Here is a 25,659-nt window from a genome sequence, read left to right on the forward strand (position 1 = left end):
AGTGAGAGTATTATACATTTTATAATGTAATGTTTATAATGTTTTATTATTCCTTTTATAATGATATCTATCTATTTCTGTCTGAATTACTATGTACGGTATAAAACAAAACTCTGGCGACATCTAGTGGATGATTGTTTTAGACGTCTGGAACTAATGTCTTCATACACCACAAAGACAGTTTGTACTGCAGTCTATCTTATTATCATAACAGTAACACACCATGTCAAATATGTCTTAGTCCAAAAATAAAACATGGAATAAAATTTTATTAGCACTAATATGCATGCAGTATTCATGCAATAAATATCTCATTAGTAACAAACTATATTCATCCACTTATTTTCTTCCAAGTATTGCATCATATATCTTTCCAGTTGCATTCACTTGAATGTCCCTGAAGCCAGAGTCTGTTAGGAGCTTGGTGTATTCAGATGGCGTCCGTTCTTTGCCTTCTGTCTGGACTAACATGTTCAGCGAGTACAGCTGGGAAGTCAGAGGGCCACTTCGGTCTTCATTTAAAAGAGCTTCAACCAGTAGCACTCCACCTCCTTCACATATCACAGAGGAAACAGACAGGTGAGAAGTATTGGAAACATGATAACTGAAAATATACTTATATTAGATGCATTACAGAAATTGAAAGACCATTTAAATTAATTATCCCCTGTATATATAAATACAAATGCTAATCAGAGATTATCTTCCATTCTCGGTGCTGAAATCCACAGTCCCTTCACACAAAATCAATTGTTTTTGAAGAAGTGGGATTTAGTTTTTCTTTTTTCAAGGGAAGTGTTCATAGGGTACAAAACCTCTCTTGTTGATTTATGACATATGTTACTCCTGGTGACACACTGATAGTATAGAAATAATTAATTGAAGAATAACCAAAGGGAAAAGATGGTTGTGAATCCATCTAATAAACATAATAGTGAGTGAGGTGGTATAGGTGTTATTTGTGCTAAATTTGTCAGCTGACTCCACCGATTTCCACACTACATCAGTTTTACCTGGAATAACTATTTATTTTACTGTACCCAAGCAAAATTGTATACTGTATTTTCAAGACAGATAGGTATCCTTTAATACCATTATTGAGAAAATATGTTTTTTGCATGGGTGTTATCTACTGTAAAACAGATGAAAACTGCAAAAATATACTTTCAAGATGTTAGGGGCAGCACGGTAGCTAAGTGGTTGCCACTTCTGCCTCACAGTGCTGGGGTCATGAGTTCAATTCCCGACCATGGCCTTATCTGTGTAGAGTTTGTATGTTCTCCCTTGTTTGTGTGGGTTTCCTCCGGGTGCTCTGGTTTCCTCCCAGACTCCAAAAACATACTAATTGGCTGCTATCAAAATTGACCTAGTCTTTCTCTGTCTGTGTATGTCTGTTAGGGAATTTATACTGTAAGCTCTAATGGGGCAGGGACTGATGTGAATGAGTTCTCTGTACAGCGCTGCGGAATCAGTGGCCCTATATAAATAAATGATGATGTTTCCCTTTTCTAGTTTCATAAAATTATTTTAAACCATGACATATACCCCGTTTCACTCAATCTTCAAAATGTTTACAGGAATACCAATGTGTAACTATAGCCATACTATGATGCCCGATAACACAGGGGACACTGTCCCAGAGAAAGATATGTGATATGGATACATAAAAAAATGTTTCCAAACAGTTATCCTGCTTGGAAAATAAAGAGGAAAAAATGAATGTGTAGATAATGTGCTGGATTGCTACTACATTTGGGCTCAGTGAAATCAACTGTTATTGCTGTTGCCATCTCCGTTGCTCCTTTGGTGATCACCACTACCTGCTTGGTGGCAGCAGCAGCTGCTACTGAAAATGCTACTGTCCTGGCTCTATTTGTAGCAGCAAGTGTCACACTAGAGAACACCAGGCATACAGACACCCCAGCTTACGGATAACCACAAGTGCAGCACAAAAGCAAAAGCTTAGTCCGGACCCAGAAGAAGGAGATTCCGCTAAGATAGATGGTGAAGGACAGTTACGGCTGCCAGCAGCTGATTGTTCTAATTCTACCCCACCACCGTTAACTGCACTGAAATGCCAGTCACCAATAACGCTTTATTAGTTTTGGAGGATAATACTACTGCCTTATAATAGCAACAGTTAAAAATTTTATTCCGCTACCATATTTATAAAGTCATTCCTATATATCTTGGGCAGGACCATCTTTACCTTCTGTATGAAGTCATGGAATGCAACTTGTTTATGTCATGATCCCCTCAATAGTGCAGCATAATATGTCAGCGTTTTATAAATAAAAGATAATAATAATACTAATGCAGCTAGTACTCTGCCCATTTGGGTTCTGACTGGGGATTGAGCAGATATCATAGTCGTGGGTTTGACTATTATGGGCCTCATAAACCTGAACCCAGAAAGTTCTAGCTATGCCCTTATGCAAGCTATCACGGGCAGCGTCCTATCTACCTATTGTACTCACACTCATCTGTGCTACTTATGTGTATTACCTCATCTATTTTTTACTTGCTTCTGTATCCAATGCTATGGAACCTGTGAGGCCTTATGAATAAATAAATAATAATAATGCCTTTCACATGCTCTAAACTAGGGGCACTGTAAGAGCGGTGGCCTGAGTCTAACAGACATCTGCTTGTCCCAGAGGCTCGATAAGATGGAACAAGGGAGCGAATAGAGCTGCAATCACAAGGTCTTCTCAGTATAGACCATACTTGCCGACTTTCTCCCATTGCTTTCCGGGAGATTCAGTGGAGGAGGTGGGCGTGCGGGGGGCGGGGCTCCGAAATCGCGTCATTTTGGACCCGCCCCCCGTGACGCAATGACACAAACGCATCATTTTACAGTTGGGGGCAGGGCCAAATGCCGCGATTCTGAATCGCGGTATTGTGGCCCTATTTCTGTAAATGCGGGATTTTGCCATACTCCTCCAGGAGTCCAGGAGACTCCCCCAAAATGTGGGAGTCTCCCGGACATTCCGGGAGAGTTGGCAAGTATGGTATAGACCAGCTTAAACCTGTATAAAAGGGGAAATGGACATAAGCAAAATAAGGGAATATTTGCTATGCTCCAAAAACAGTCCTTTTTGTTATATCATAGCTATGTGGTCTTGACAAGTAATGCAGCATGTACTGTATGATATATTACAGCTGGAATCATTCATCATTGCTCTATTTAATGAAATAGTTAAAGAAGGCTTCATGAATTGTCACTTTTCTAGAGAATATGAACTCACCAGGTCTACAGGATTGGTAAATTTTATTCAGCAGTTGAATACACTTATCTTCTGTCCAGTCATGAATAATCCTGGCCATAATAAATAGGTCTGCTTCAGGAATTGGGTCATTAAAAAAATCACCTTTGTTGAAAGAAAAGCAAAGGGAATTATTATTTCAAACAAGCAGAAAAACAGAAATCATTTAATAATGTATGTCAAAATGAAATAATGACTAAACATAACAAATGGATTACTACCGAACAGGTCATACTTTAAAAAGTCATAGTACAATATATTCCAGTGACAGGACTACTTAGAATTTGTTTCATTGCCACTTTGAGACTGTAACAAGTGAAGGTACTAATTCTTTAAAATCATTGGAGGGAGGTTTAAACCATGTTCTCTAGGGGCCCCAGCCATCTGATGCAGCTGTCTCCTTTACTTGTATTAAGCACTACTGCTATTCAGCTACAAGAGAGCAGGGATCTAATGCACTAACTGCAGTGACACTTGGCTCCTGATTGGATGAATGTAGCGATCCAATCAGCTGTCACTTCACTCAGTGAGTCTAATATCCGTCTACTGTTAGTGTTAGAAGTCGCTATAGGAACCTCAGTGGCTCCTAGTTTAACTAACTTGCTAATGGGAGTTTGGGAATATTTTTAAATTTGGACCAGCAACCCCTTTCATAGCTCTATACATAAATGAAAGCACTACACAGATGATCTAATGTTTATCTGGTCCAGAAGTTATTTTATCCATTGTCTAAATTCAATTCAATCTCGTCTTTAATCACACTCAGCTGCATTTTTGGACCTTTCAGTCAAAATTGCTTCCTCTCAATTGAATTTTAGTACCCACTTTAAGGTAGTTGACTCTAACACTTATTTAAATGCAAAAAGCAGGCACAAAACATCACAGCTAAGTTTTATTCCAAAGAGTTGTCTTTAACAAGCTAAAAAGAAATGTGCTCTCAATAGTGTATATCAAGAAGGAAGGAGGCTTCTTTTTAACTAAAAGGTTCTTGGAGAAGGTATATGATGCCAATGTTTTATCCATTATAAAAGCAGAAATTGATAGCGTCCAAGTTGCCCTGGCGACACCCAGGATGCGGTCGGAAACAAAGACAGAGGAGCCGTCATGACTAGTGTTGCGGCTTGGGACAGTAAATGACATATTAAATAATAAACTAAACAATGATGACTATATTCAGTTTCCAAAATTAAAACCTTGATATCGTTTTCCTTTTGTTTTGTGAAACTGAAGTCCAGTTAAAATATTTCTGTTGATATTATCAATCATGCTACTTTAACTTAAAAAAAAAATGTTAACTACAACATTCATATAAATAAAGAGTTTACAAATGAAAAACACACAGATCATTCAGTCATTTAAAATGAATGTACTATGTGAAAACTGCAGATGTTTTAGTAAACCAGGGTTTGTGCTATTGTTTTTTTACCTCTTATAACCAATAAAATATTATGTACCTTCAAGGAAAGATATATGTTGATCCTTATCTGTTACAAAATACTTTTTAGCTGTTTGTATCACTTTTGGCAGGTCCATAATAGTGACTGTACATCCATTATATGTAGATACATATTGCTTTGCAAGAGCTCCAGAACATCCTATAATAGAGATTGATTTTTCTGTAAAATGCAGTAAAATTACCAAGAATGTTACCATACATTTTTTACTTGTCAACCAAAAAAAGAAACCGAAAACACTTTTCTGTTAACTTTGGCTGAAATGTCTTTGGTATTTTAGCCTTTAAAGGGAGAGCATCAGTTATGTCATAAATACAGAACATATTTTAGTGGGTATGATCAGCAAATAGCTGTAATGCAAAATGTTTCACAATGTCAAATCTACAGCTATTGACATAAATGAAAAGGGATATAAAGTAATCTAACTGGTAGAGAGAGTGAGCAAATATTGCAATACAGACTTTCCGATTATTAAAAGGAGGATACTTTCATTATGGGATATTCAACATTAAACCGTTAGTGGCAGATCAATGAACATTTAATTAGCTAGAATATGCCAACTGCCAAAAAGCTGTGGGCATCACTGTTGTTATGGTTGCCTAGAGAGTGATCTTGGCTTTGTAACATTAATAACCCCAATGTCACAAAAAAAATGCATTCTTTAAGAAATAAGATACTGCCTACTACAGCATAAAATCAGGAAATAATAACAAAATATAACCAAAGTAAAGTATTTTTGCCAATTTAAATCAAATGCAAAGTTCAATTACATTAAGAGTTTTACAAGAATAAAGAAAAATATAACTCTATGTGCTAACATATATATGTGATATTTGGTTAATATATTTAATGCAGCCCAGTGCAAAAAGACACAGTGGTGGTAAAGGATTTTGCCGCACCGCAGATTGAAGGGCACATCCTAGCTCTGCCCAAATCCTTCTCCGTGCACCCCAAGAGAATGGCGATGCAAAGCAACCAGTAAGGGTTTTACCTATATATATATATATATATATATATATATATATATATATATATACATATATATATATATATATATAGTTAGATATATATATATATATATATATATATATATATATATATATATGACACCCAAGAAATCTTTAAGCTACAAAGCGCTTATTAAAGTGCAGTGAATAAGAGTGACAATCAAAAATGTAAATAGATATACAAATACTTATATGTAATAGGTAGTTCCCCAATCGTTCAACACCTGTCTGCAGGTGTCATACCTAGTAGATGAAATACAAAAGACAGCAGGCGCCACACATAGTGTATTACAAATGATTAACAGTGTAAAAAAACTCTTCACAGATCAGTAATTCCCATACCAGATATTCAATTCATCTAAGCCAAAATTATGGAAACCGCTCTGAAAACACCATATAGGAGTACTGGGAACTCACAACGAGCCTGGATAACGAATGATTCTTCCAAATATGATCAGGATAGCTGGCAGGAATCTGCAGACTCAAATATAGCCACAATAGTGTGATACCATAAAGGATGGATACCAGATGTATCTTAAAACAAGCACAATTTTAATAGCAGCATATTAACTCTGCATCACAGTAAAATAAATGCCCGTACATAAAAACAATTAAAAACAGGCTTATCTGTTCTCTAGCACACTCGCAGATGACTAGGGTTCCAGCTGGCGACACCCCAAACATCCAACAGTGGTCACAGGATACAGATATAGACAAACTCCCTGACGCATTTCGTCTTATAGATAAGACTTTTTCAAGGAAAAAGAGTTTGTCTATATCTGTAACCTGTGACCACTGTTGGATGTTTGGGGTGTCGCCGGCTGGAACCCTAGTCATCTGCGAATGTGCTAGAGAACAGTTAAACCTGTTTTTAATTGTTTTTATGTACGGGCATTTATTTTACTGTGATGCAGAGTTAATATGCTGCTATTAAAATTGTGCTTGTTTTGAGATACATCTGGTATTCATCCTTTATGGTATCACACTATTGTGGCTATATTTGAGTCTGCAGATTCCTGCCAGCTATCCTGATCATATTTGTAAGAAGCATTCATTATCCAGGCTCGTTGTGAGTTCCCAGTACTCCTATATGGTGTTTTCAGAGCGATTTCCATCATTTTGGCTTAGATGAATTGAATATCTGGTATGGGAATTACTTATCTGTGGAGAGTTTTTTTACACTGTTAATCATTTGTAATACACTATGTGTGGCGCCCCCTATCTTTTGTATTTCATATATCTATCTATCTATATATATATATATATATATATATATATATATAGAGAGAGAGAGAGAGAGAGAGAGAGAAAGAGAGAGAGAGATAAAGTACTGCATTCACTGGAATCTCACATAGGTTTGCTGAACCATTTCACTGTTTACTAGCAGTTGTCAGGATGGCTAAACAGTTTCTTCGATGGTACAACAATCATATCCAGCAAAGGTATCACAAAATCTCCCACCACCTACATCTGGCTAATCAGTAGTTCTCTGACTACTAACCGACCACTTACTGGCATCGGTGGTCCCGCCCACAAATACAGTGTCTTTATCCTCCTCCCAAGCACTACAAACAAATCACAGCAAATCAACCCAATTACACCTATGTGGAAAACCTGTGGGTGTATGTGCTGAAAGAGGATCCCAGGGAAATTCTAACCCTGTCTGCAGCCTGCTGCTGCAGAGTAGCTGTTTTTACTTATTTTATTAAAGGGGAACTGTGACAAATATGCCTCTTTGCCACATATATATATATATATATATATATATATATATATATAGTACATCAAGAGAAGAGCAGCAAATAAATATATATATATATATATATATATATATATATATATATATATATATATATTTGCTACTAATTCCCTACTGATTCTCTCTGCTTTTCTCCTTAAACACACCTCTTATCTTGATGTATGATTATGCTGCTTCAGCCTCCATTCTCTCATAATCTCCTGTCTTGACTACTGCAACCTCCTACTATCTGGAACTCCTGACCAGACTCTGCCCCAACCGTCAATCTTTCATTGACTCAAAACCCACCTCTTCACTATAGCCTTCTCCCATCTGATACTAGTAACTTTGTATCTTCTATTAGGCAAAGTGTTATGTCCAATCCAAGCACCATTAGCTCCTATTGTCTCAGCACCACCCTCTGCTTCTAGACTGTAAGCTCTCACAAGCAGGGTTCTCTCTTTTCTTCCCTGTCTCATGTCTGCACCTCCTTTGCCAAATTCATATGTACCTTTTTATAACTCTGACTGTCTAGCGATGCAGAGTATTGTAGTGCTTTACAAATAAATGATGATAATGATGATTTTCTCTCAGCAAGCAGCCATGTTCAACAATTTAAAATATATTAATGTGCTTTTTTACCTCCAAGGTCATAGACTGTATGGAACGTAGAGAGATCAAAAGCTTGTATCACAGGTTTTCCACATATATTCCATATGGAGTCCATGTGATACATAAACTTAACCATGTCCTCTTCTGACCTACAAAAATAATACATCCACATAGTTATATGTTGAAGTTGTTCTATAAGCAAAACTATATGTTCTAAAACTAGATTGATAACCTATGGATCAGAACCCAAAATAAACCAAGGTAGCTTTATAAGATCATTTCATTGAAAACCTATAGTATGTGAATAACTGATAAATTAATTATGAATCATATTTTAAATAGTGTGTCCAGTGCATGTGTACTCTTGCAACTTGAATTAAGATGTGTATGGAATAGCAATGACAGACCTGCTCCAAAGTCCTGAAACACTAAATCCATGAGTTTTATATCTCAACCTGTATTCCATTATACACATGATCTAATCTAACTGATTGGTTTCATCTATTATCCCTCATGTTTCCACATAGCAGAAAACAAGAACATTTACTGCTGGGGGATACTTGGGGGTAGGATTGATCAATTCTAATGTATATTACTAATTTCTAATTTAGACTATGGGCCTGATTCATTAAGGATCTTAAATGAAGAGGATCCTTATTTCAGTGTCCTGGACAAAACCATGTTACAATGGAAAGGGTGCAATTGAGTGTTCTGTTTTGCACATAAGTTAAATACTGACTGTTTTTTCATGTAACACACAAATACTTGATGGCTTATTTGTACACTGAAATTTAAAGTTGATCTTTGTATGTTACATGAAAAAACAGTCAGTATTTAACTTATGTGCAAAACAGAACACTCAATTGCACCCTTTCCATTGTAACATGGTTTTGTCCAGGACACTGAAATAAGGATCCTCTTCATTTAAGATCCTTAATAAATCAGGCCCTATGTCTCTTACATTCTCATCTAAGGGTTTTAATTAATTCTTTCAATGCCGCTTGCATAAAAATAGTTTCAGTGATGTAATTGACATTTTAAAAATTCAAAAATATATATTATGCTAACTTTTTATTAAAACATATTTTCCTGGGGGGGGGGGGGGAGAAGCAAAACGTAGACATTTACATTTTTAAAATGCTATTCTACATCATTTACATAATAAAACCATGTTCTCAGAGTTTGGCAGTGTTTATGCAACAGAAAAAAATTGGAAGCAAATACAATAGCTGTAATATTACATTTTATATGAGAATTTACTTTGTGAATGTTTATGTGAAGCAGAGAAACGTTACCTGTATATGGCTTCAAATATGTCTTTTGAAGATATCCCAAAAGCTCTTTCATACTGGCTTTTTCCTTCTCTGAAACACAATAGGCAACATTATTTTGTTATAGTTATGGATGATAAAACATTCATTATAAGTTTATAGTTACTCATTTTTCTATGTGAAATTATCTTGCATATCTAGTCATTTCAAAACGCTTTTTATTTTTCCAATACAAGCAAAAGCTATGTTATGTCTATGAAAGTTAGGCATTCAATTGTCAAGTAACATCTGGGTGTAAAATACTAAGAGCAAAAAAATTTTTTATTTCGTGCCTCATTTAAAATAATTGGAAAGAAGATAATTTAAAAATAAAACTGTTTGTATTCTTCACTCCTATCTAATCAACCTTTTAACATTCTTTTGTAGAAATAACCACCAATATAAAGGTGAGTTCACATAGGCATTCAACTCAGGTTACCCTTCCACTTAATCTTCAATCTGTTCACCTGCCCTTGAATGGAACAGAATTCAGCTGAAACTTTCGAGGCTCAAGTAAAGGTGTATGATCTGTGAGCATGGACTTTAAGGCTTGTGTTAGTCTCAGATAAGGCATAAAAAGGGGAAAAGTTAGCTTTACATGTGAGATTATCACAGTGGGGATTATTCTATAAAGCGACCCAAACGAAAAAGGAGACTTGAAAATGAAAATGTTCTTTAGTTGTAAGTTATATTCTATAAAAATGTACAGCATATTAAAGTATTTTGTAAGTCATATCAGACTTTGCTTAGATTAATACCAAAAAATAAATCATTTTTAGAGCTGACAAAGAGTTTAAGTTGAATGTAAAAATAATTAAAAACTATGCCAAAATGATACGATATAATGAAAGTGATTTTTGTTGTCTTTGTAATAGTAATGTAAACCTCAAACAGTTAAACCTGTATTTTTCTTAATTGCAACAACACTCTAAGGCAAATTAAAGAAAATCTCTTGAGCAGGGACCTAACATTCCATCACTGGGCTCCATGGCAAATGAATTGGGGGCAAGGCGTGAAAACAACCAGCAGTAAGCATTATCTGTTAATAGGATTGGATCAGGGCAGGGGCAAACGCAGGATTTGTAGAGGGGGGTTTCCACACCATGCTGCCAGTGGGCGTGACCAGTATGCATGGGGGTGTGGCTATAATTTTAGACAGTGCTTGGCTGCTCTCCAACTCTTCCTATCCCCATAATATGTATGGGCAATGCTGTGTGGAGTACTGTTAGGTGCACACAGCTCTCCCTTTTCAAGCAGAACCATGTGAAGCTGGGGCAGGGTCCAGTCACCTCAATTATACAGTGCCCCAGGCTTGGAGGGGAGTTTCCAGGCACTAGGAACCCCCCCTTCCTCGGTTTGCCTATGCAGGGAGACTTTGCCTTTGAAGATTCTTTGGGGAGCCTGGACTCTCACCCCAGAGTCTTCTAGCTTCTGAATCTAGACTGGGGGGCTCCACAAATTCTTTGGCGATATCTGGTTGATCTCTCTCCTCTGAATATAAGATGTCCAATTTGCGGAGCAGCAGAGGACCATCTTAGGTTGTGATATCAAGCAAGTGCAATTATTTATTAGAATCAGCTAGAAAGGGAAGTCCTAGTGATATTTGATGCTTGTGGCTCTGATGGAAACATAGAAATGCCACCCATCCAATTCTCTCAGTGCTTGTAAAATCAGCTCTTTGTCATGTAAAAGCACCATGTCTTGGACCTGGCTTAGACCAGAGACTTCTGAGCACAGTCCATTACCAGCTGTGCTTCTTCAATTTCTGGCAATAGCTTTTTAAATAGATGCAGAAAATATTTGTGTAAACCTTCAATCAGGGCCGGACTGGCCATCTGGCACTTCTGGAAAATGCCAGAAGGGCAGATGGCAAGATGGGCCGGTTGCTAGCTGGCTGGCCCCATCGCTCAGCACACAGACTGTCATGCCAGAATTCGGCATGACAGTCTGTGCGCTGAGCGGTGGGGTCGGCACCACACTTACTTCCTGGTGGCCGCGCGTCCCCTCCTCCTCCCCTCAGCTCCTATGAATGGCTCTGGAGATGTCACATGGGACGTGCACCATGTGATAGGTGCCGTCCCATGTGTTAGGAGAGACTGTACACAGCGCTGCGGAGCGCACAAGGAAAGAGGGGGGGGGTAGTTTGTGTGACAGGGGATCTATTTATTTGTGTGACAGGGGATCTATTTATTTGTGTGACAGGGGATCTATTTATTTGTGTGACAGGGTATCTATTTATTTGTATGACAGGGAATCTATTTATTTGTGTGACAGGGGATCTATTTATTTGTGTGACAGGGGATCTATTTATTTGTGTGACAGGGGATCTATTTATTTGTGTGACAGGGGATCTATTTATTTGTGTGACAGGGTATCTATTTATTTGTATGACAGGGAATCTATTTATTTGTGTGACAGGGGATCTATTTATTTGTGTGACAGGGGATCTATTTATTTGTGTGACAGGGGATCTATTTATTTGTGTGACAGGGCCGGTGTATGACAATAATGTGTGTATGGGTAGCTCTTAATATAATGTGGGAGGTACGCTGTTAATCTAATAGGGAATTGCAGGTGGGGGCTAATTATTGGGTGCTATTCTATTTGTGGGGTGATGGTGGGGGCAATTTAATAGTGGGGCCTATCAATTTCAGATGGGGTGATTGGATTTTTAATTAAAGGCTGGGGTGCTTTGGAGAGAGGGAAATAGTTTTATTTATTAAATGGGAATACTATTTAATGTCATGGCTAGTTGGAGGGAAATAGATGTATTTATCAAATGTGAATACTAGTATTTTAATGTTGTGGCTGCAGTGATGCCTAATTTTAAAACATGGATGCTATATTGATTTAACACCAGGGCTAAATTTCATCTGCTCATTTTTTTCTCCAAATAGGGCATCCAACATTCCAGGATCCAGACAAGCAGCAACTGATCTAAAGACACCAGCAGCCACAAGTGGTGACCATGACAAGACAGGTTGGAGAGACCAGGACAGTCTGCCAACTGTTCTGAATTTGGTGGGTGACTGTCCCACTTAGTCAGGATTTGGTCTGACTACAAGTACAGTTGGGAGATATGTCCTGCTTCACACTGTACTGCTTGTTAAGGCAGAACTGCTTGCACCTAACAGTAGTGCACACTGTATTGCCTTTGTATTTGTCAAAAATTTGTCTAATAGCCAAATTACATTATAGGAGCCCCCTGACTTAAGTGCCCGGGCCCCCCGAGCCTTAATCCAGTTGGTCAGCAGGAGGATCTGTGCTCCTTCCCGGACAGGGCACAGCCTGCAGACCAAGCCGAGGAGCTCTAAGTCTCACAAGATTTATTAATCTCATGAGACTAAGAGCTTCCCTGCTCACTCTACAGGAATGTCAGCAGCATCAGAAGCATAGATAAGTACAGTGGGCTGGGGGTGTCATAATGTGTCTGGGGGGTGGCGTAATGTGGATGGGGAGGGTCTGATAAATATAATGTTTTCTTATAATATATGTATCAATGCACCATTTTGACCACTCCCCCCAACATAATGTAGCTACGCCTTTGGCGACACCGCCACTGCACTGCGGCACACATTTTTTTCCTGCTAATCAACAGAGGTGGGCCTGTGTGCTTTAAATGCCAGGGCTGATTTTTAGTCCCAGTCCAGCCCTGCCTTCAATTATCTCAAGAATATTCCTGATGCACAGATTATTGCACTGGGCTCCCCATATTAAACAACTTCAATGAGTGTTGTGAAATGATGCTCTGTAACTTGTACATTTTCCTTTTCATCAGATTATTATGTGTGACATCAAAGCAAATAAGCATCTTTCAAGTGAGACAGTCTGCTTCCCTGATGTTTGTACTGGTTGGGATAAGGTCAATATTGAATCTTGTAAATCAGCTTAGACAACAGATTTTACCTTCCTGAAAAGTTTGCTTATTTTACTTGACGTAGCTGAGGGAGAGAGGTGCCATGTTGATGGATCCAGGCTGGGATGATTTGAACATACTGACCATTGACTTGCTGCTCAAATAACTGCTTGTTTGTAGAAGGTTTGTTTGGAGAGTGGGTATTGATTATGTGAGGTGAAAGCTGCTCATGAATACACTAAGCCAAAACTTAAATGTTGTACAAATGGAAAAATGTATAGCTGCATCTTGCCATAAAAGTTTACATTAAAAACAGAGATTTTCTTATATGTCAAATGGCCTACAATAACTTAAAGAAAAATCAATTTTTTTGCACAATTTTATTCCAAAATATATTTACACTCTTTTGATTGTTGTGTTCTCTAAAATCATCTATAGAGTAACCCCCAATGTGTCAAAAAGAAAAGGATATTAATAAACTTTACAAGAATAGATGTGAAAAGAAAGTAAACTATATCAAACCAAGACCAGGGGGTTAATGTATGAATCTCCGGATTCTTCATCTCCGGCGTGTTCAGCCTCTTCAGCGCTTAAATTTAAAGCGGCGCTGCATTGTAAAGGGAAGTTTCCCGTTATCAATTTAAATAGACAAGTGGTTGGCCTATTTAGTTATAGGTTTGGTTGCACATCTGGATTAAGATCCCATGGGCCCTAAGCAACATACTGCTTTGGGCCCTAAGCAACATACTGGTATGGGCCCACTTCATTCCTCTATTTAAAAAAAAAATCCAACATAAAAAATAAGCCTAGGTTGCATAATGGATGATCTGGCTATGCCTGCAAGATATCAGTATGAAATAGAATCTGTATATATACATAGTTTGATACATTCATTCTCGTTGAATCTATGAGAACCAGTGCAGCCTGAACATTACAGACACAGTAAAAAAACATGAATTGTCTCCTACATTATATTTTTACAGACTGTACCTTACAGCTTGGGGTAAGAAGTGCCAGCACATATACATGGTGTTAGATTGGTACATCATAATGTGGTACAGTGACTTTGGACTTGACTTGACCAGGTATGTGGTTGAAAGATCTGTGTTGGAATAATAAGCTTAAAAAAACAAAGAAGAAGAAGAAATTAAATCCAGATGTAAGTGCAGGACAGGAATACACCCATAAATCCTATGCTTACATTCTCATCAATCCTCCCAGTATCGCGACTAAGGGACTAATTTAGTGTAGGCCACAATTTGGTTTAACAGTCTGTTGGTAGCAAGTAACAGTATGCCCAGTTAATGGCTGCCAGGCTTGATGGAAATTGTAGTTCCACAAATGTACTTAATGTTTTAAAAACAATTTAATTTATTACCCTGGCACTCTTCACCCTTGGAGCTGGATTGACTTGAGGAAGTCACTTTCTTTTTTTGCAAACCCAATTCCACAAGGAATTCTGTCCTATGCTGACCAGGCTGGGGCTGGCATCATATCATAACAGTGGTACAACTATACTGTGACCAGCCCAGACTAGCATAACTTTTGTCGGGTGATATCAAGGTTTTTGTCCCCCTGCATTAGTGGTAACCAGACCAGGCTATAGCACTGGTGCTGGTTAATTATTTTAAGGTGGGGGTGTTATTTATTTGCTATTTATTTATTTTTATTACAACAGTACAGATGATGATCACCATCAGCATATATCTTTGTCTACCGTCATGCACAGTGTAACAAAGCAGATTTTTGTGGCTTTTTTGACTTACATCCAACTAATTCAAGACCTATATCTAATTTGATAAATCTTAGTCTTGCATGAAATGGGAAATTGAACATACAATATACAATATATCTATGATACCGACTACCACCGATATAGATATATATATATATATATATATATATATATATACAAGTTAACCCGTGCATGATACTCATGCATTCTAGTCAAACCAAGCTACTTAAGGTGTTAAAAAGGTTCTTGTCATGCATTTGGGCCTAGCCCAGGCCTCCTCAGGGGAAGAGCGTTACTTCCCGATGCAAGCGCCCTTTTTTAACGTGGTTTTGTCCACATGTCACCACCTCATCATTTTTCTCCATCACCTCATCCTTCATCTTCATCGCCACATCCTTCATCAAGCTACTTAAGGAATTAAAAACTCCCCACTGTCACCCCCGGCAACCACCAACCACTCCCAACTGTCACTTCTCCTTCAAGAAATATATAGGTCAGTGTATAACTCTGCCCAGCAGGTGGCGCTGCAGCTTGGGTTTTTTTTATCACACACGCCACTAGGCATTTATATAGTAGATATGGATGTCAAATCACCAGCAATATTTGATTAGGATGAATTCAATAGTGTTAGTATTCTGCTTGGGCCATGTACCATTCAGTCACTGGGCTCATGCTCCAAAAAACAGATTTATCACATTTATTTGGACAAGTGACTGGTCTATTTAGTTATAGATCTGGTTGCACAGTGATTGGGACAGTCAGCTACATCTGCCAGTATATGGGCAGAGTCACAATGTTAAATTAATTTAGGAATGAATTGTCCAATTCAACAGTAAATTGGTAACTACCCAATTATAGACTTTTACTAATAGTTAATTTACATATAATAATCATTTGGTACTCGTCAAATTTCCAAGTAAGCCTTCCAGTGGAGATACAGAAGCTGGTTACTTTGTACTCTGCTCATAGAACTACCCTTTCTAATTTATCTTCCCATTAAAACCATGGATGATTCTATGAGATGTGACCTGCAAAAAAGAGTAAATACGCATCACTGCTATAGTCCAGGAAGCAGATGTGGTGTACGGATAATCTGCTAATCGTTGAAGTTTCCAGATATAAAAATGTTAGTTGAACTCTTTGTTTTTTAATTAAACATCAGCTTGCTAAAATAGTAAACCATCACATTTTTGTGTTTTGCAGTACCACTGTTACAATCTTGTAGCATATGGGCACAGGCCTGGCGCTCCCATTAGGCAACCTAAGGCAGTTGCCTAGGGCGCCGGGACCTGCAGGGCGCCGCTGACTAGATTTTCTAAAAAAATTTTTTTTGCGTGTTCGCGGGGGGGAGGGGCGGGTGCGGCGAAATTTTGCCTAGGGCGCTGTGAACCCTAGCACCGGCGCTGTATGGGCACCTACATTGCGTCACTTGAGCTGATTCATTTATTTTAGAAGTAATAAGACAAACAAAATAATCTCTAGATGATTTATTACAGCAGAGGATGATATATTTTGAGAACAGTCCTGGGGGTATATTTACTAAACTGCGGGTTTGAAAAAGTTGAGATGTTGCCTATAGCAACCAATTAGATTCTAGTTACCATTTATTTAATACATTCTACAAAAGGACAGCTAGTATCAGATTGGATGCTATAGGCAACATCTCCACTTTTTCAAACCCGCATTTTAGTAAGTATACCCCCTAGTATAAATTGTGGGATTCATATTTTTTAATTGTGGGTGGAATGAAAATAAATACACTTGTAAAAAATGATCTACTTTTTACCACAATGGCTTTCTTTAGGTCAATCAAATGGTAAAATACAATTATACCCCTCATTTCCATTTCCTGCATCTCCTGCTGTAAACGTTGAAGGTCAACTATGAATACAGAATTGGATATGAAGCTGGATATAGTTTAACAGTAAGAGGGAAAAGGACCCCCTACTACCTCTCAAAGAAAGCAAAAGCTATACTTTCATATCCAAATGATTGCTGTATTCTAAATGTTCTTTATTTGAAATACCAACATTTTCCGCAATAAGAACATAATCAAGGTACAATATTCTTGTATAGGTACATAATAGGAAACTGCATGGGAAAAGAGCATATTATTTGGGAAGTTTAGCCTAAATTACTTTTGTGCAATGCCTGGAGCTTCAAAAAGCGTGAACCTTTATGCTTCATTATGTATTTTTGTTAGTAGCACAATTTCCATTTTCCTACAGCACTGTGCACATTTCTTTGGCGCTTTCATGAATAAAAGAAAATGAAAGTCATTTTCGAAAGGGCAGAAATATGCACATTCAATACATTTCATTATGTGCAAATGCGCTCATTTATCAGCCTTGCTCATCCATAGATGCACACCTAGAGTCCGCCTTTGGGAAGAGTGAAGACCAATGTCCTGATTGCTACCAATTAAGAACCCCTTATAAATGTAAATTAAAAGTTGATTCAATAACAAAGTTCTTATACAATACAGCTTGTTCCAGCCTCATTTATGTCTTAATTGTGGGAGTAAGGGTCTTTATTATTTGAATCACTTTTGTGTATTTGAATATTTTTATGAAATGAGTATTTGTGAGCTTATACATGTGCCTGTAAGGTAAAAAGACCATGGGGTATATTTACTAAACTGCGGGTTTCAAAAAGTGGAGATGTTACCTATAGCAACCAATCAGATTCTAGCTGTCATTTTGTACAATGTACTAAAAAAATGATAACTAGAATATGATTGGTTGTTATAGGCAACATTTTAACTTTTTCAAACCCGCAGTTTAGTAAATATACCCCATATCATTGAATGTTCTATAATAATAATAATATTATTAATAATAATAATAATAAAAAAGTATGACTCCTGATTATTGACGTTTCCTGTGCACTTGAAAAAATAAATAAAAACAATACTCACTAAACAGGGATCACCCCAGTAAATGGTCTCTCTCCAGCACTCAAATATTTATTTAAATATCTCTTTCCATAAACGAAAATCTTGTTTTTGCACATGGACGCATTTCAAGATGTATTAATGTGTGTCCAACATGCATCTAGCTAGGATAGCCTAAATCTGTCCAGGGGGTAAATGTATCAAGCTGAGAGTTTTCCAGCGGGTTTGAAAAACCAATCAGATTCTAGCTATCATTTATTTAGTACATTCAACAAAATGATAGCTAGAATCTGATTGGTTGCTATAGGCAACATCTCCACTTTTCAAACCCGCCAGAAACCTCTTAGCTTGATACATTTACCCCCTGGTCTTATTTCATATGTCACTTTTGTGTGTTTGAATGATATGTAGGTTTAATTATACCTAGAAATGCAGGGTCCAAAATTAGGTGCACCGAAAGGATTCGGTACATTTGATACATTTACCCCCCAGATCTTCAAATCAGATAATACATAACTTTTAGCACATTTTTTTATTAGCAAAATCCCTTCAAATTTGGCCAATAAAAAATATTTATAATTAACCCTGGGGGTAAATGTATGAAGCTCCGATTTCTACAAGTCGCTGCAAATCGGTGACTTTGCAGGGGGAATTTAAAGTGGCGATGGTTTGTAAAGGCAAGTTTGCCTTTACAAGCCATCGCCGCTTTAAATTTCCCCTGCAAAGTCACCGATTTCCGATAACTTGCAGAAATCGGAGCTTCATACATTTAGCACCTGATCTCTATTGGTGTAAATAAATGTTGTATAATATAGTTGGTAATTTACTACCATTTCTCAAGAGTTCATAACTGAGTTGAATCCAAATCAGACAAACAGTAGTTTGCATTCATCATCTAACAGAGACAGGTGAAAGCTGACTGCTGATTGGTTGACTTGGTTTCAGAGCAGATGTGCACCTTTTTGTACTGTTGAATAATCTTCATTGTTTGATCTAAAATATAGTATTGCTAAAGATAGATCGATGTTGGAAAAAAACAATATCCTCAAAACAAACTACATCCCGTATGTCAATGTTATGTTACACTCTATTTCAGGGTCGGCAAACCCTGGCACATGTGCCAGACATGGCACATGGACCACTTCTGACTGACACACCGGAGCTCTGCAGCTGCCTTACTAAAACAGTAATCTTCGGCTGGTTTAGTGAAACAGCTCCAAGGTTCCCTTCAGGAACGAATGATGTTCGTGCTGAGTCTCCAGAGGGTAAGTCTGAGGCTTAATATTAACTGAGGGCACATATATGTTGCATAATGTGAACTGGAGGCACAGCTAGGTGGCTTAATATGAACTGGGTTCACAACTAGGTTGCATAATATGACTGGGTTCACAACTAGGTGGCATAATATGAACTGGGGGCACAACTAGGTGGCATAACATGAACTGGGAGCACAACTATGTGGTATAATCCTCCTGCTTGCACTCCTCTAGTGCTTTAACCCCTCTCTTTACACACTTTACACCTCTTGTGTCTGCTGACTGCTTAACTTCCCTTTAGTATGTAAGTTCTCATGAGCAGGGCTCTCTTCCCTTCTGTCTTTATATCATTTCTTCCCCTTCAACTTGATAGTACTAGCTAGGTTTTGAGCTATTGGAGTCTTGGTATTACTCGTCTTTGTTCTGTACTGTTGTATCCTGTATGGTCTACTGTTTGCACTCTGTATATGTGTGTATATGTATATGTATATATATATATATATATATATATATATATATATATATATATATATATATATATATATGCTGCTACCTGGGGAAAGGAGCACATACAAAGGTGCATGACATGGGTGTGATTGCTGGGTGTGATTGCTGTGTGTGTGTGTGTGTGTGCGTGTGTGCGTGTGTATAAAAGGATTGTGGGATTGTGGGAACTGGTGGGCGGGGCTTCTGAAGCTGACGAGCAGCCGGACGATAGTGAGGGGCTGTGGATATAGCTGTTATGAAGCCATGGATTCTTTATGTTTATCTTATGCTGTGTATGCTGTTTTATGCTGAAATAAAACAGCTGCTGCTTAAGAAGCCTGGACTGAGGAGTCTCTTATTTGGTGATTTCTAATATATATATATATATATATATATATATATATATATATATATACATAGACACACATATATATATATATATATATATATATATATATAATATACACGCATATCACACACACACACACACACACATTGATCGAAGTGGAAATTTAGAAATGGCGGTATGGAAAATGTAGAAGAGCAAAATGTCAAAGCAGTAGAAGAAGTGGCGTATAGAATACCACTGTATACCAGCCCACTTTGACCACTGTGTGTGTAATTGTGTGTATATATATACATATATATCTGACACACCTGGGCTAATTTTTTTGGCACACAGATAGAAAAAGGTTGCCATCCCCCGCTCTATTTTGTGATTTTACTAATAAGCAGCATAAAAGTGCAGTTATAGAAATGGTGACAGAACATGTTACCTTCATCATTTTTAAATTCAACTTTTAGGAGTTTCAGTCCAACACAGGCACTGAGCAACCTATCTGTTCCATCTTCACTGGTACACAAGTGAGAAGCAATAGCTGTAGTTGACAGAGGCTCGCATTTTTCATGTAGTAAATCAAAGACTCCCAGCTCACATGCTGTAAACATGGTCTACAAGAGAAAAGCACATTTTAAAACTTGAATCTTTGCTTTCTGAATGTTGATAACAAAAGACTGTAAAACATGAGCTTTTAGATTTTTTGACCAGGGTAATATGTAGATTTGTGATTTCCAACATTTAGCACCATTGACCTCTTCTATAGCTGTTCATGGCCTGTTCATGGCCTGGCTCAATGCATATGCTTTTTTCAGGTCTTTTATTTCTGGAAGCTTACCAAGACAAGTGCTGGTTCATAGAGGCAAGATCAGTCCTCCTGGTGAACAAGTATGGTGTTGTTATATGCTCCTGGGGCCTGATTCATTAAAGATCTTAAATTAAGAAACTTCTTATTTAAGTCTCCTGGACCAAATCATGTTACAATGCAATGTTTTTTTCATGTAGCACACAAATACTTCATAGCTTATTTGTACACTGAAATTTAAAGTTGATATTTGTGTGCTACATGAAAAAACAGTCAGTATTTAACTTATGTGCAAAACAGAATACTAATTTGCACCCCTTGCATTGTTCCATGGTTTTGTCCAGGAGACTTAAATAAGAGGTTTCTTAAGGTAAGATCCTTAATGAATCAGGCCCCTGGTCATTATAGTATACACACCACTGTGCCACCCAGCTCTGACACTCACACCGTACAGCACCATATCCTGCCCCAGCGCTGCCCGCCAGTAAGTATCCCACTGCTGACTTTCGCAAGCCATCACTCAAAGTAACACAGGACACTTACAGCCAGGTTCATCTGCCTCTGGCACCAGTAAATGGAATTTGCCCATCTGGAATTGATATAAAGCATCAGCTACTCTGTTCTCTTGGTACATGCTTACCAAAAAATGTCCCCCTTTAAACACAGCAGGACAGGAATCCACAACGGCTAATGAAAGATAATTTGTTAATGGATATGACCACATTCATGTTATCACAGTGAAAGCATACTCTCTTATCCTGAAAGCCTTTTCCCCATAGCTCAACCGTGAACATTATGCGAGACACAGTTTGAGAAGGGTCATTTTATTTATTAACTCTTCCTCCACCAATCCATTGCCAATCTCTCATTGAACAATCTACCTTGAAAATATGCCTATGAAACGAACACCCTTACATGGAATATCCACAGAAGGAAATGAGAAATTGTATATGTAAAACATGGTCAATTATGTGTATTATTACATAAGTGATTTCCACAAAATTGAATTTGTGTAATTAAATTCTAATAAATGAGCAAATTATGCATTATAATTGAAGTCTTTTTTGTATCAAAATAGCAAAACTGAAGGGGTGGGCAAAATGTTGCTGAACTTGAAACAGTCACTGTGCTGTTTTGAAATTAGGCAAAATTGCATAAAAAGCTATATTTTCTTTTATGCCCTTTAATATACACAAAACCAGTGTCTCGGGAAAAATTTATTGTAAAAAGATAAACAAGTACAATAAATAGGATTTGTGAACTACATATAATTCTATATAGCAATTGTACATTTTAAGAAAATATCCAACCATTGCTTTTGACGGGTGTCCTGAACATAGAGAACTTATATGGTATATCAAATTAATCCATTGATAACTTGAGCTACTAAAGTGTAAAATGTGAAGCCGGAGAGTCTGTTGTGTGTGTATTTGGTGGCTCTGCACATCCCAATATTAGAGGATAGCAGTGTCACCTGTAGCAGCTTCAAAGATTAAGGGGGAGTGTTGGCACCCTTGTCTGGTGCCGTTTCCTATCGAGACTGGAGATGAGAGTGTCCCGTTAATTTTTATATGAGCTGTAGGGTATGGTAGAGGTCTAAAATCTGATGAAAGGCAAGTGGTCCTAGACCCATATGGGATAGCATGCAACACAGGAATGACCAGTCAATTTGGTCGAAGGCCTTTTCAGCATCCATGATAACAACATGGAGGGGGTATTCGAGCTCAGTGCCGCGTAAACCAGGTTGATAACCTTAGTTGTGATATCCCTCGCCTCACGGCCTGGGACAAATCCAACTTGGTCAGAGTGGATTATTCCCAGTAGGATGAGTTTCAATCGGTTAGCTATAAGTTTTGCATATAGTTTAATATCCACATTAAGTAGGGATAGCGGCCGGTAACTTGGGCACTGAGACGGATCCTTGCCATCTTTAAGTATTACTGCGATGTGGGCTTCTAGGGAGTGTGTGGAGAAGGGAGTGTCCTCTGAAACAGCTTTGAAGGCTGGCACCACCAAGGGTAGTAACTTATGTTTGAAAGACTTGTATTAAGATATTGAGAAACCATCGGGTCCTGGGATTTTACCTGAGGGGGTAAATTTAATTGCATCACCTAATTTGTCATGGGTGATGGGCTGCTCCAGCAAGACTATGTCAACGTCTGAGAGAGTGGGAAAAGCAACTTCCTGTAAATAAGAAAGTATCAAGGTGCAACTATTAGGTAAGTCTGCCCAGGGAGTCTTGCCTGATATGTTGTAGAGTTGGGAATAGTAGGAGTGGAAGGCAGCTGCTCTGTTTGATGTAAGTTGTCACTCTTTGCCTTTGTTGTTCTTAACCATAGCTATGAATGTTTTGGCTCTCTGGGCCCGTAAGGCCCTTGCTAACATTGAGCCGGGTTTGCTACCCCATTGAAAGTACCAATTGCGTAATTTTTCGGAAATCTAGTTTTATTCTATCGTATAGGAGTTTGTTTAAGGCATTCCTATCTTCAGTCAACTCTGCAAGCACCTCAGGGGACAAAGCAACTTTTTGATAATTTTTTTGGAGAAGCTGGTCCTTCAAAGCTTCTTTTTGATTTTTCATAAATGAGCCTAGTTGGATCATTTTGCCACGAAGAACGCACTTATGAGCCTCTCAAATTGACACTTCTGAGACCTCCGAGGTGTTATTGAATTCAATGTAGTCGTTGAGGGCCTGTTCGATTTGAGCCTTAGGGTAAGAGTCTTGCAAAAGGAGCTCGTTAAGTCTCCACGAGCAAACCTTAACCCTAGGTTGAGCTAAGTGTAGGGACAGAGAAATAGAAGCGTGGTCTGACCAAGTTGCCTGGCTTATAGATGTTGAATGTACGAGAGGGAGATGTCTATGTGAGAGAAGCAAGTCAATGCGGGAGTAGACTCCATGTGGGTGGGAGATGGTATAGACTCTGACCGAAGAGTGCTGCAGCCTCCATGTTTCGACCAGCTGAGAACCATGTAAAGTACGCCTTAGCTTCCAATGCAGGGATCCATGATACCTGGGCGTTCTATTGGATGTGTCGAGATCAGGTTGCAGGGGCCAGTTGAGATCACCTTCCACCTCCAGAACACCTTCTGCCAACTCTGCTACCTTTTCCAAAACCATTTCCAGAAACTCTAGTTGACCCTGGTACGGGATATTTAAATTGACAAAGGTATAAGTACTGTCTTGGAGTTTACATTTTACCATGAGGGCTCTCCCTTCTAGAAGTCTAATTTTCTGTAGGATCGTAAATGAATGTCTTTTAGAAAACGGAATGGCCACGCCAAGAGTTTTGCCAGCGCTGTTGTTGCTGAAGTACGGATTAGGGTAATGACGGTCCCAGAAAACCTGCACAAAAACAACATCAGCGCTTTTATTATGAAACTCACGCAAAGTGCATGAACGCTTCTCTGTTACAATTAGGTCTTTGGCGTTGACCGAGATTATCTTAAGGACATCGGTCATTGGGGAAAGCTAGATTTAAGAAACGCATTATTGAAGACTGCCAACCTGAATCAAATGAGAAGCATCTCCAGGAAACCGAGGATGGGGGTTGGGGGGGGGGGAGAATAGAGAGAGATAAAAATTAAAAAAAGAACAGAAAGCGTAGAGTGTAGAACTTACAAGTTATAACCAAAGAATATTAAGGATACCGCTCCAGTAAGATAAGGAGGGGAGGACCGCTTCCATCTTCTGGAAAAACTACACTGTGGTGGGGGTCAATGGGGGATAGCGACAAAGGTTAACTACTAGTATTTAAAAATTCGGTAAAAGAACTAGGGTAGACTGGCTTCGGAACTTTAGAGGACTGTATAAAGTTTTACAAAATATGGTAACATAAACATATAGAAATATATGTATATAGATGGGAAACGGTACTGAGAACAACTGTGGGCACCCGGGAAGCAGAGATCTGATGAAATGTAAGTTGCTGATGATTCCGGTGTGGCTTAGATTCAGCTAAAGATGGCTACACAGTGGGGTAGAGGAGGTGTGGAAATCTGGGATAACTTTGAGTGAAAGGGATGCACTGTATTAAATATATCCTAACAAAATTGAACAGAACCAGCAAAAACAGAAATCTCAAACTATAAAGATCAACAAACTAAGTGATCCTCATCAGTAAACCTGCAATTTAAGAAATAGGACGAAACCTGCTAAAATGACAAAGCTAAACAACATCCAAAAAAATGTTTGACAGAGGAGCAGGGTACACAAGAATAATCGGATATTCGTGAGATAAGACTTCTGAGAATCGCAGTCAATTATATAAGGTCACGGGTCACCCTGAGGAGTCTGTCCTCGCTTTGCTGGTTTCCTTGGATTTCCAGGCTTCTGCCAAGACTCAGTTGTCGCAGGATGGAGTCTCGCATTGTAATCTAGCCACTCTGGGAGTTGAACATTTTGAATGTCTAGGGCAGAGCAGAAGGGAGACAGGTCTGATGGGGAATGCATGGATTCTGTCCGCTCGTTGAGTGTGACCTGGAGGCCAAATGGAAAGCTCCACCTGTATTTAATGCACTGGTTATGAAGAGCATCTGGCATCTGTCAATGGCTTGAGCATACGACAGAGTTGAAGGGTATACTAGGAGAGGTCTTGGAAGATTTCTCTTTTTTGGCCATCATAGTCGATCCCATCAAGGCTCTTTACTTTTTAAATAATCGCCTTCTTTTGTGTGTAATAGTGAAGATGACATATAACGTCCCTTGGGCGGTTCGACAGGGCACCCTGTGGTTTTAGAGACCTATAAGTTCTATCAAAGTGGATGTGTTCCTGTGGGGTCTTGACCTAGAATCGCGTTAAAGATTTTTGTAAGGGGCAGGACTAGGTCTGGGAGGGAGACGTCTTCTGGGATACCACGGATCCTCAGGTTATTCCTACGACCTCTGATGTCAAGGTCGTCTATTC

At 38.4% G+C, this 25,659-nt stretch overlaps 1 protein-coding gene across 1 annotated transcript in view; it reads right to left on the bottom strand.

The window, feature by feature from the left end:
* Window positions 1-255: 255 nt before the first annotated feature.
* The window catches only part of ASMT (acetylserotonin O-methyltransferase), a 31,244-nt gene continuing 5,840 nt past the window's right edge, over window positions 256-25,659 (bottom strand). The window contains exons 2-8 of the mRNA XM_075196492.1: window positions 20,390-20,564; window positions 14,234-14,363; window positions 9,373-9,441; window positions 8,108-8,226; window positions 4,721-4,861; window positions 3,249-3,371; window positions 256-551 (exon numbers count right to left, since the gene is read on the bottom strand). Of these exons, the coding sequence (XP_075052593.1) occupies window positions 340-551; window positions 3,249-3,371; window positions 4,721-4,861; window positions 8,108-8,226; window positions 9,373-9,441; window positions 14,234-14,363; window positions 20,390-20,564 (969 nt within the window). The 3' untranslated portion in view covers window positions 256-339. The remainder of the gene's footprint in view (window positions 552-3,248; window positions 3,372-4,720; window positions 4,862-8,107; window positions 8,227-9,372; window positions 9,442-14,233; window positions 14,364-20,389; window positions 20,565-25,659) is intronic.

Source organism: Mixophyes fleayi, chromosome 2, assembly GCF_038048845.1.
Source record: "Mixophyes fleayi isolate aMixFle1 chromosome 2, aMixFle1.hap1, whole genome shotgun sequence".
Taxonomy (NCBI): Eukaryota; Metazoa; Chordata; class Amphibia; order Anura; family Limnodynastidae; genus Mixophyes; species Mixophyes fleayi.